Source organism: Tinamus guttatus, unplaced genomic scaffold (genome assembly GCF_059628265.1).
Source record: "Tinamus guttatus ecotype Peru unplaced genomic scaffold, ASM5962826v1 Tinamus_guttatus_pri_ptg000057l, whole genome shotgun sequence".
In the NCBI taxonomy this organism is placed as follows: Eukaryota; Metazoa; Chordata; class Aves; order Tinamiformes; family Tinamidae; genus Tinamus; species Tinamus guttatus.
The window spans coordinates 730,214-742,403 of NW_028288591.1; the positions used below are offsets into that span (position 1 = coordinate 730,214).

Below are 12,190 nucleotides of genomic sequence, written 5' to 3' on the forward strand. Positions count from 1 at the left end.
CAGATATGCCAGGTGGACACAGGGCTGAGCAGAGAGCACTGAAGAGGCTAGACAGGAGGCTATGGGGAAGACTAGAGCTGCCAACACCCTCTCAGAAGGCTCCTACCTGCTTTAACACGGATATTCGGGCTCCTGATTTTGCCTGCCGAGTTCTCCGCGGTGCAGAAATAGTCGTTGTCGTGGATAAAGCTATTGAAGGCTGATGGCGAGAAGGGGTAGAGCTGCAAAGTCCCATTGGCATGGACGTGCCGGATGTGCGGCACATCATAGATGTCGTCGCCTGTGGCGAGGTACCACCGAAGGACGGCGCTGGGTGACCCTGCTGCCGGGCAGGGAATCACCACCCCCACTGTGCTGGAGAAGGTAACCTGCTGCAGAGAGTCGTTCACAAAGTAGAGGCTGGTTCCGACATCTTCGGCGTGTGCTGTGGAGAAAGCAGAGGCCACGAGGCAGGGAGTTAGTGCCAGCATCACTGCAGCCCAGTTGCACCGCAAGCACCTCCCAGCCCTGCCCCGGGAGCCCGGCCCTGGCGCTTGGCAGAGCAAGGTGGCAGAGCAAGCATCACTGCGTGGCCTGCAAGCATGAAGGCCACCTTCACAGGCCACTGCTCTTGCCACTAGCATGCACCAGGGACCACAAGCGCCCAACGGGACAAACGGGGCTGTGCAAGCACAAAAGGGTGCCCATGGTGGGATGCCTCTTGCCTGGGTCTCCCAGAGGCTTCCACAGGGTTGGGAGCCCAGAGGAGCAGTGTGAAGATGCCTCCACACATGCTTGCTCCTGAACCACACAATCAGCCCCTAACAGCTACGGTGGTGAAGGGAGGGAAACACCAGCCTCCCAGTTCCCCGGGGCTGCACACACGCACCACAGGATTTCTGCTTCGCCTGTGCCCGCGCCACAGGCCCAAGGGCACCTGCATGCTGGAAATGGCTCCCTCGGTGCAGCTCTGCACAGCAGCTGCCCGCGCCCAGCACTCAAACACAACAAATGCTTTCTCTACCGCAAACGCGCACGTCCTGCAGCCCCGAGCAGCGGCAGATGGCCAGCACCCTCGTGGCTCCCCAGCTCAGCATGGCCAGGCCGCAGTGCCACTGCCCCGGGCAGCGCTGGCACTGCCCGGACCAAGCAGGGCTGGACGTGCAGGGCACACGTCTCTGCAGCTGCGGCGGGGGGCTGGAAAGCTGCCTCCATTTCCAGACTCAGAGGGAAGGGAGAGCGGGCGGCCCTCCCTGCGCCCACCTCGCACAGGGCAGCCCAGCATCGCCCTGCCCCGAGTACAGGCTGCCGCCCTGCTCCCAGCTGCCCTCACCATCCACGTGGGGCAGAGCCAGCTCTGCAGCCCCACTCCAAGGCAGGGATCCCAGCTGCCTGGGCACCCAGGAGGAGCCTTTGGAGCAAGGGAGACAGCTACGGAAAAGAGAACTTCCCTGCAGAAATCGGGAAGGGAGCTTTCACCCAACTCCTCCACGCTCCTCTTCCCACTCCAGGACCAGCTCCCTTCTCAACCAAAGCAAGCAAAACTTGCTATAAATAAGGATGAGGCCCCCAGTCGCTTAGATCTGATTTTCCTTTTTTAGCCGCACTCTTTTCCGAGTGGGCGGAAGGACACCAATATAGAAAGCGGCCCGTGGCGGGGGTGTATTAATAGCTCTGGCTGAGCACACTCCACTTGTGGTGCCGTGGAGCCAATAAGCAAATAACTACTGCGCTGTTGGCTTAAAACGAGTCACAGGGGACCCTCCCTGACCTCAATTTCTGTAACTTGGGGAGGAGGGGACAGGAGTGGGGGGAGAGAAAAATAATCTCATCTGTATGAATATTCTTATCTTAGCTGCAAGCCGCCCCTTCAGGGAGCGTGCGTCGCGGCTGCTCATTTGCAGAAAGGCTGGTTAAGCGTGCGTGGCCACAGCACGCGCATCCCACCACCAAGCTGTCCTCCAGCGCCTCCCTGCCCTGCAAGAGGATCGTCTTCCTCGGGCGCTGGGAAGTGCCCTCCTGCCCTCCCTCTGCTCCTGCCACCCACTCGCTCCCTGCTCCTCGGACAGGCACGGGAGGGAGGCTGCAGCCGCGTCACTCCCTCCCGCAGGGAGCGGGCGCATCCCGAGGGGATCCCGAGGAGGGAAGCCCCTGCCCTGCACAACACCCAGCGCCTCTCCAGGCGGGAGCAGCTCCTGAGACCGCTGCTTCATCCACCACTTCAGCCTTCACTCTGGTCTTCTCCCAGCAGGAAATCACCGCCTCTCACTCACCACCCATTACATCCAAAGCAAGACGGCCCATTCCCGTATCCAGAGCCACATCCTCCGGCAGGGACGGGACTGCCACTGGGCGCAGCGGGCTGGGAGAGGCAATAGGTAGGTGACTAGGAAGGTCCAGCACAGCACCACAAAGGCATGAAATGTTCATAAGCTAAGAAAGCACCTTTGGCTCTCCCCACAGCCTGGTGCCTTTGCTCTTCTGTGTCCATGCACAGGTAGCAGATGAAGCCATTTATGTTTCTGGAGGTGTAAGCCCCCCAACCCAGCACCCCACATCCACGGTGCTCCCCGAGCAGCGGTGCCAGCCTGTGGAGAGCCCCAGGTTTCCCCACGTCCCCAGGCGGGTCTGTCGCCGTGATTCAGCACTCGCCTTGCGCAGAGCAGCGCGACGCTCGCTCCCCACACATGAAAGAGCAAGACGCACGCTCGCAATCAACGGGAGAAAAACAAAGCGAGCGCGAGCAGCCCTGCGCGGCTCGGGCTCATGTCTGCCACCGAGGCAAGCACAAGATGGCTGGAGCCGCGCCGGCCGGGGACGCGCGGCGCGCGGGAGCGCTCATGTGCGCCGGGAGCACCGCGCAGGTCCGGGTACCGCGCGGCACGTCCCCCAGCACCATCGCACCCAGCGCCCTACGCAGCGGGACCAGGCCTCGGAGGAGCCTCCTGCCATGGCTTGGGCAGAGAGCAGCCACAAAGGTCTCATCCTCAGGCACTGCTCAGGGAGGTCAAGAGACAGCAGGGTGAGGGGGCTGGGAGGAGGAGTGGAAAAATACCTCATAAACAGAGAAATTCAGATTACCCATAAAGCTTTTTCAGGTCAAAGGGGGAAGCAGATTTTTAATAGAAGATGGAAGTTATGGGATTGGCAATAGTTATGTGACAGACGCATAGAGTTAAATCCACATAATCTCCTTTACCATTTAGCATTGAGCACCATCCTAATTCCATGTTTCATAAAACTGCCTCCAAATCACCAAGAGAGATTAAAAATTTAGAAATAGCACTGCAATATTTTTAAACCAGAAATTACTGCTCACATCTGGTCAGCTGTGTTGACCCTAACCTAAATATCGAGGGCATTAAGTCACATGAAACAAAGATGGGGTCTGGGCAGGCAGAACAGCAGGGTTTCTGCGGGGGGAGGCAGCGGAGCCGGCACGCGGAGCCAGCGCCGGAGCGGGCAGCTGGCAGCCAGGAGCCGCACACAAAGCCCAGCGCAGGCAGACACAGCCTCGCCTGCTCTGGAAACATATATTTCAGGTTATCGGAGTGCAATCTTCTCAAATTGCACTAAATTACAACCTAGAGGTACTGAAATATTAATATCTCCATCTCCCCCCGGAGAAGCCAGTCCTTTTGCTACCATCCCACAGGAATATACACCAGTCTTCTGCACCGGACTTCGCAAACTCCGATGGCTTCAGAAGCATTGCCAGCCTCGGCACTGCAATGGGCTGCGCTGCACAGAGCGCTCATTTCCTCTAACAAGGGGCTAAGCAAAAGCAGCCAGAAGTTGGCCCCAGGGTCTGTCACAAAGCCACGCACTCCAGAAAGAGGCAGCTGAGACCTGGGTGCGAGAGCCACAGGAGAAGCTGAAGCCCCCAGCCCGCACACACGCAGCTGCCATCACCTCCGCATGAGCCCGGCACCATCCTCCTGCCCTGCTCCAGCGCTCCCAGCAAAGGGCAGTCCCAGCCTTTGAGCGGATCTGGGACTTGTCCAACACAGTGACCACAGCCACAGCAGTGCCATTCGGGAGCCATTTGTCCCCCTCGGTGAGGAAGCCTTTCCCTGCCCTTGATGCACACGCATGTGAGCCGGCAAGCTCCCTGCTCTGGATCCCACAGCCATTCCTGTGTCTACACAGGCCCCGCAGGCTTCTCAGAGCTGAGCGAGGCCTTTGCACATCGGATCTGACAGAAACCGCACAGAGATGGCAAAAGGCTAAGCAAGATGTGCTGGAGGGACATGCATGCAACCCACGGGCACGAGCAGTTAGTGAGGGGGGACGAGGTCAGTGATAGCCCAGCCTCTTCCTTACAAAGGGGAGATAGTTGCAGCTGGAAACAGCTCTGCAGCCCCTTGGAGTGGCAGGCACCAGAGCAGGGATCCCTGCACCCCAACAGCATCTCCCCCAATGTCTCCCCCCTGCGCTGGGATCACCTGGGGTTCTCACCCCAGCTTTCCCACAGGACCACATCACATGCGGACACAGCACCCACCACCAGCGGGTCCATACCCACCAGCAGGCACAGGCACCATGCAGGGAGGCCGCCACACCGTTCACTTCGTTTTGGGTGCTGGACGCCTGCCCACGCGAGGAGCACACGCACTGGAGCCTGGCACACACCGCAGGGTGGGAATTACAGGGAGGTGCAACCTCCCATCTGCCCTGCCTTAAGACACAGCAAGAGCTGCCCCTCGGCACCCCCACATGTAAATGCCCTTCCCTGCCTCGGGCTTCCTCCAGCCCTCATCTTCAGGGCACTTATCTCTTAATGAAGAGACTACCTGGGAGCTGACAGAGCGAGTCGTGACACCCGAGCCGGTGCAGCCAGGGAGGGAGCAGCGGAGCGGTGAGCGACGCGGAGCACTCAGAGCACATCTGCTGGCCGAGGCCGAGAGCCGCGCGGGCGCTGCTGCCGGCAAGGCCAGCCCTGCAGCGCAGCCGCTGGGACAGGACGGCGAGGACGGCCCGGGGCAGCCCGCTGGTGTGCGGTCACGCCGCCTTTCCGCAGCCCACGGCAGCCCCCGCGACAGAGCGGGCTGCCCTGCGCCTCCACAGGCAAAGGCAGTGCCCAGGCGTGCTCGGAGCGCGCGCTGCCTGCTCATTTCCTCACAGCTCCATTAAGGAAGCTCTGAGCCACCTGAGCCCCACTTCCCTCCCAGGCTGAGGCTATAGATCCTCATCTCGATGAAAACAGCGCTCCCAACAACCGCCCGGCGCCCAGAACGCACCATGGCTTTATCTGCTGCCCCATCCCAGCCTGAGGAGATCCCGGTACCAGGAGCAAGTCCACAGCCTGCATCGCGACACAGAGGCCGGGCAGGAGACGCACGGAGGTCGGGCACATCAGCCGCAGGCTCCATCCTGAGCTTCCAGGAGCCCCAAGCTCACGCTTGCTGTAAAGCGGCCAGAAGGACTCCTGCCACAGCTGGCCGGTAGGAGAAATGGGGGAATAAATTTGTTCATGAAAGCAACCAGGGAGAGGCAGCTCCTAACCCCCCTTCGTCCTGTGCTTTCCCTCTCCAGGCCCTGGTCACTGCTTGCTCCCTCTTCCTCAGCACAAGGAAATTAAAGCACCCTTCTCCAGGGCTAATAGGTGGGCAGCAAACACTAGCCATGGTTGGAACATGGGTCTCCAAAATATTTGGTAGAGCTCTACTCGCAAACGATGGCAACATGCAGATTGTATGTGCTGCAGATATTTTTACATTTCGCAAGAGCTTACAAGTGAGGAAACAGTAACTCATAAAATTATGACAATGTAAAATTGTGTAGCCAGCTATAATTTAGATTTCAAAGGCAGGACGCATCCTGGGGCCAAAGCAGCCACTTCAGAAGCCCCCGCCGGAGCCCACGTTTCCCTGCCACAGCCAAGCACCTTCCTCCTCCAGGCCCTCCTAGGAAGCCACATTTATTAGCAGCAGCTCATCTGGGCAAGCCACGACTTCACGCCATCCAAGGCACACCGTGACATGCACACCGCCATGTCACAAGAATCCCTGCCACAAAGAGATGCTTCCAGGCCTCTCCATGCCCAGGCTCATGCACGGCCGCTCCGCACCAGCTGGGCGCAACGGGAGCGCTGCAGCAGAAACGCGCGGCACAGCAGGGCTGCCGGAGCAGCACCGGCGCTCCCACATCCCCGGCTCCAGCATGCCCGCTAGATCGGCTCTGCAGCACGCCAGCCCCAGCGAGGCACGCGAGCCCTCGGGAGAGCGCACGCACCGAGCAACATTAGGGTGGCATCTGTTCATTGTCCCATCCAAAGGGGCGAGCAGCCCCAAACCCACGCCGAGGGCACGCAGCGGCTCCGGGCAAGCAGCCATCGTGGCAAACACGGGCTATCCGTGGGCTAAGGGAGCGGCGGGCACAACGAGGAGAGCAGCACTGCAGGCTCTGCCTCCGTGCATTTAATGAGGCTTCCATGTTTCATTTCAGAGACAAACGAGCGCTGTGCCACACTGGGGGGCCGAGATGGGGAGAGATTAAAAAACGCAGGCTGCATAGCTCACTGCACCCAGTACAGGCACATAATGCAAATATAATGCCAGCATAAATCAGGAGACAGAGAGCTCCTGCAAAAACATGAAGCGAGATGCCTCCCCAGCTCAGAAGCTCTCAATTTTGACAGTATGGTCTTCATCGCACCGCACGCCACTCACATCCCCTCCTCCTCAGTGTGGTGGCTCTTTGACACACACTGCCAGACCTCCTTTCTGACAAACTCTCCGTTTGCTCGCTTGCCAGCCACCGGTTCTTATAAAATAAGTGGGGAGAAACAGGCAGCTACAGCCCATTGAGAGATCCCTGAACTTCAGTGGTCCCCGGGATTGGATGTTTATTTGCTCTGAGCTTCTACTTGAGCTCTTGTTCTGCGGCAGGAACGTATTAAAAGGTTGTGCTTCGATGCCCAGAAATATTAAGTATCCGAGAGGTTTATCATGCATTAAGCAATTCTTTTTTTATCCTATTATTCTAATGAAACTTCCATTGTATTGCTGTGTCCTCCCTGGAACCGTCTCACTTTAACACTTTCCATCACCAGGACTGCTCCATGCTGAAGATATTTTATTTCTTAAGAAGGAAATAAAGAGAGAAAATGAGGCCATGAGGAGTTGTGCTAATGGAGGCTTTTAATTTGCTCTTCTCAGAAGAGATAGCTTGGTGGGCAGAGATCCTTTTTCCAAGAAGCTGGGGCTAAAATCGCGCAAAAGCGATAAACCCAGCGCAGCTCGTTATTATTTACACGGGGGGTGGGAGGGAGAGAGCAATTGTAGCGTCCTGGAGGGTTATCGTGTTCTGTTTTTCCCTTTTAGCTCAGTAAAAATGCAAATGTAAGCAAAGCAGACGCTGGCACGTTCATCTCGGCAGATCCTAAACACAATAGCAATTTCGGTGAAACCTCCTAAATGCAGTTTCACTCCAGCTATAACGAAGCAGCTAGTCCATAATTAATAATCGATCGAACAATTGATCATTACCACACACTCGAACAGGATGCCCTGCTAAATCTCAGCAAATATTTTTCATTGGATTATCATTAAGATAAATGGATAATTTTGCAGACACCAACGGAAGTCTCACATAAGGAGGCAGCGCGCTCTCCCTTCTTGTTCTTCCTCATTTCCAAAAATCTCCCCCTCACTGATTGTCAAATGCCAAAGCAGATATTTGGGTAAACGCCATCCAGCATGCTCCAAGCACCCAATTTCCTAAAAGGTGGGCACTCTCAGCACTACCTCCGTAGGATGACTAGTGTGCAAAGAGGTAATTCATTACAAACACGTAATTAAAAATTCCTGCAGAATCGGAAGCGGGCAGTTCCTTTATGTAACAGCAATTGACGGTTGTAACAAACGCGCTGTGGTTTAACTGCCCGGGGTACATGCAGCTCCTCGGCGTTTTTAAAATGACACGTCTAACAGAGACCCGATTTAGAGCATTACCTCTACGGATCTGGGCAGCGTCCTTTTAATCTCCAACTTTAATTTAATCTTTAATCTTTAAGCGTGCATCTCCTTGACACACTTGTCCCACGATATGCTTCTTTTTTTCCTCCCCCCTCACCCAATCTGATTCATATCAAGCCTCTGGGTGGCATTTAATACAATATTCCCAGAGGGAAGGATGCGATTTTTACAGCATGGCTGGATCGATCCTCTCTTACGGGATTAGGATACGACTCCCGTGAGTGAGCGGGGACACCGAACAGCGCTCTCCCGAGCTCCGCAGCCCGCCCGGTGCCGGGGGATGCTCGTGGCTGCCGGTGCACGGAGCGCGGGCTGCGCGCCCTTGCGCCGCGCGGAGCAGCCGCCCCGCGAGGGCTCCGGCCGCGCCGCGCGAGGCGCGGGCGGCTCTGCCCGACGGGGCGCACCGGGAGCCGCGGCGGCTCCGCTCGCGCCCGCGGTGCCCGCCCGCCGCGCGGCCCGGGGCCACCTACCTTTCCGCAAAGAGTACAGCAGGAAAAAAGTTACCAGCCACATGCCATCCAGAGCGGCGCGGCCCCGGGCTGCGGCGCAATAGCGGAGCGTGCCGTGCCGCCCGCGCTCGCCGCCCTGCTCGCCAGCGTGCGCTGCCCACAGCGGAGCTCGCAGCGGCTCCCGCGGCCCCTCCCCGCCGAGTGGGCCGGGCCGCCGCGCGCTCCCCGCCCACGCGCGCCCGCCCGCCACGCGCCCCGGCCCCGGCCGCTCTGCGAGCCGCGCGCGCCGCGACGGGGGTCGCCGCGGCCCCGGTGCCCGGCAAGCCCGAGCCTCGGCTGGCCTCGATGGGGACCCCGCGCCGAGCGGCTCCCGCGGCCCGGGCTGCGCTGCCTGCTTCCCTTGCGGTGCCCGCTCTCCTCCTCCTGCCCGCCCTGCTCCCCGGGCGCTTGGTGAGCACAGGACACAAATGAGGCTTTCCCAGCACAAACGGCACTCGCCGTTTCCATGGCAGGGCGCTCTCCTGTTCCATCAGCAAGACGGGGCCTAGGAGGCTTGGACGTCGTTGTGCCAAGCAGCTAGCACAGGAGCAATAGCAAACACTTTCCTTTGGGGTGCTTTGAGCTCAGTTCAAGCCCTCATTCTCACTCCCCAAGAGTGAGAGGCCTCGCTGAAGCCCAGCTGCCAGACTGCTGGAGCAGCTTGGCCTCTTGCTGAAGTGCCTCAAGCAGCTTGTCTTGACTTTCCAGAGCACCTTCTCAACACCAAGTTGCTGAGATTACCAAAGAAATGGGAGGATTCCAATTTTAGCAGTGAATAGGAAAACATCACGCTTTGGTTTTCAGAAAACACTATTTGGATTTAGTAGAAAACTTTAAACATTGACCCTGAGAGAGAGAGAGAGAGAGAGAGAGAGAGAGAGAGGAGAAAAAAAAAAAAAAAAGAGCCAGGAAAAGCAGCTTCTTCACCACTTCACAATTCTCATCACTTGGAAGGGCTTTGAGGAAGCAGAGACTTCCCCACAGCCACAGGAGGGACAGACAGTCTGGGGACAGAGAGGCTCCAGCACACCAGCCCCATGAGCCTGGCTCAAGAGCTCACATCCTTTCCCCTCTGTGCTCTGGGACATTCCCCGACACATAGTGCAGCCCAGAGCAGCAGGACACAGCAAGTCTGCAGACATGAGCAGAAGAAGGCTTTGCTTCTCCCCAGGGCCAGGCCCCAGCTCCAGTGCACATTAGGGAAGCCAGGTCATATGTTCCCAAACCTTTTCTCCCATGACCATGACCAAAGGATGTCAGCCAGGAGCTGCTGACCACAGCAGGGACACCTCACATTTTGCTGATGGGCCTGACGAGGCCGCAGAACAGACAAGTCAGTGGCAAAGCAGCAGAGCCCAGCGAGAAGCGGGCACCTGGGCTGCACGGGTCCGCACGTCAGCAGCCACAGCCTTCCCCGTTCCACCGCTCCATGGCTGCATCCCGCCCTCCCTGTGCTGCCGAGAGCCGTCACCACCCCCTGCACAGCACGTTCCCGGCCAGCCTCGGCAGCTCGTCACAGCGCGTGGGCGTCTCTCCCGCACACAGCACCCACACGAGCACGTGTGTTCCTGAGCCCAAAGCGGCTTGCTGCTGACTCGCTCGCTGCCCACCAGGCTCCCAGGGCTGCAGCAGCATCCCGAGATGCTGCTAACGGGAGGCTGGTACCCCCCCGTGCACCCACACATCCCTCCGGGAACCGAGGTGCCTTTCAATCGCCAGCTACATCCACAGGCAGATGAGAGCTGATACCTAGCGAGCAAATTGATATGCAGAGCCTTACGCGAGGCAGCGAGCGGATCGCGGGCTCTGGGGAGCCCCAGCACATGCGAGGCATCTGCCCTACTGCCTCCGCAGCAGCTGCTGCGCGATGGCAGCACCGGCAAGCCCGGCGGCGGGGATCTTCCAGCCACGCAGCCTCGGCAGCCTGGCGCACCCCGGCACGCAACGCGTTGCACTCAGGTGCGGCTTCTGCACTCCTACACGCAGCGCTCAATGAACCGAGGGTACGTGGGCTGGCAGGAGCGAGAGGGAAGCTGGCGGGACACTCGCTGGCACTGCACCAGCACGGCCTCGCAAATCTCCATTTGAGGCACATGTGCAGGGGAGGAAATGCTACTCAGAGGTTCATTTTTAGCTCCCTGGGCTGCTCAGCATCTCCAGCAAGTTTCCTCATTTCCAGCCCAGAGACACATACTTTGCTGCAGCAGCAGAGCTGGCCTCACACTGCACAAAACTCCTTCCTTCCGGACAAAACATCTTCAGCTAGCAAGCCTAAGAAAAGCCAGACAAAGCAACTAAAGGTGGCTGACCAGGCCAGGCTCAAGCTCTAGAGCCAGAGTCATCCCCAGAGGTGATCACACTGCTCATCACTGCCCCACGCACTCCTCCATTGAGTCCAAGACCTTTTGTCATCCTCCCATCCCAGACACCCACTGCCCTGCACTGGTCCTGTGGGCTTGGGGAGCAGCCTGCACCACCCAGAGCCAGCTCACGCCAGGGCTGATCTGCACTAGCATCTCTGCAGCCCTGCATTCAAGCGCTTGCAGGAAGCATTCGCACATCTCCATTGCACACGCGCCCAACCCAGGCAGTTGCTAAACTGCACCCAGCAGCCCAATCCGAGTCCTGGGACAGTGTCACATGCTTAGACAGCTGCGATCAGAAAAAGGCAAGATTCATCAAATTAGCTCCTCGGGCAGCTCCAGCCCAGCCATTGGCAGCACATATGAGGCTCCGAGGAAGAGAAGCAGAAGTCACCCATCAGGAGAAATTCATGTCACGTCTCCCTGCTAACACCTGGCCACGAATGGGGGCCGAGTGACCTGCTGCAGGGACGGGCAAGCACAGCTAGCAAAAAGGCAGCTCTGACCTGGGAAAGACACATTCCTGCCTTGCTCCTAGTACAAGCAGCACAACAGCCTCCCTGCTCCTTCCCAGACGTGATTCCAGCAAGTTGCTTGTGTCCTGGCCCTGCACAGCACTGCACCCAGTACCGAAACCCCGCATCCCTCTGAGCGGGCAATTAGAGACATGAGGCTCACCTAGCAGATGTTTTACTGTCCCATGGAGCATTTCCACTAATTCACACACAAGCCCACCTTGGTATGAGCAAACTGCCCACAGATAGAGATTCTTGCTCTCCTTAGGGAGGCCTTCCCAGGGAAAAGTGCTACAGATGGGCACCAGGCTCTGTAGGAGCATCTCACAGGCCTGTCTGGGGCACACGGCAGGGCAAGCCCTCACCTGCCCTCCCAGGCAAATCCCCCGGAAACAGGCATTAAAGCGCTCAGCGACTCACCGGCTGCAGCCTCACAGCACCCCTCGGACAGCGGAAACAGCCTGCGGTGACCCTGTGCCGCCAGCACATCCTGGGGACGAGTCCTGGGGCTTGTGCCACAGCCTCCTGCCCCACACAGCCCCACAGCCCAGCAAGAAGCCAGCATGGTCCAGGCAGCGCATCACATAGCCTGGGGGCTGATTGCCCTGCGGGTTTCACCTGTGCTAATTGCCTCCAGCTGCACTTGCTGTGATGCAGAGCTGCACCTGGGCTAAAGGGCCTGCGTCCCCATGGGGCTCAGTGCCCTGCAGCCACACGAGTCCCGTGTGCCCTCCCACTGCTGCGAGCGGTCCTGGCGTCCCCAGGATGAGCACCCGCACTCACACTAACACAGTATGGTGCTTCCCGGGGCTGGATCTTGCCCCAGGCACCTCGTGGCCTACTCCGTGCCCCGGTGTCCCCAGGCC

The 12,190-nt window shown here is 58.6% G+C and overlaps 1 protein-coding gene across 1 annotated transcript in view; it reads right to left on the reverse strand.

The window, feature by feature from the left end:
- The window catches only part of DSCAML1 (DS cell adhesion molecule like 1), a 70,932-nt gene extending 62,391 nt beyond the window's left edge, over positions 1-8,541 (reverse strand). Inside the window, exons 1-2 of the mRNA XM_088540238.1 lie at positions 8,429-8,541; positions 107-424 (exon numbers count right to left, since the gene is read on the reverse strand). Coding sequence (XP_088396364.1) covers positions 107-424; positions 8,429-8,471 — 361 coding nt within the window. The 5' untranslated portion in view covers positions 8,472-8,541. The remainder of the gene's footprint in view (positions 1-106; positions 425-8,428) is intronic.
- Between the last annotated feature and the right edge of the window lie 3,649 nt (positions 8,542-12,190).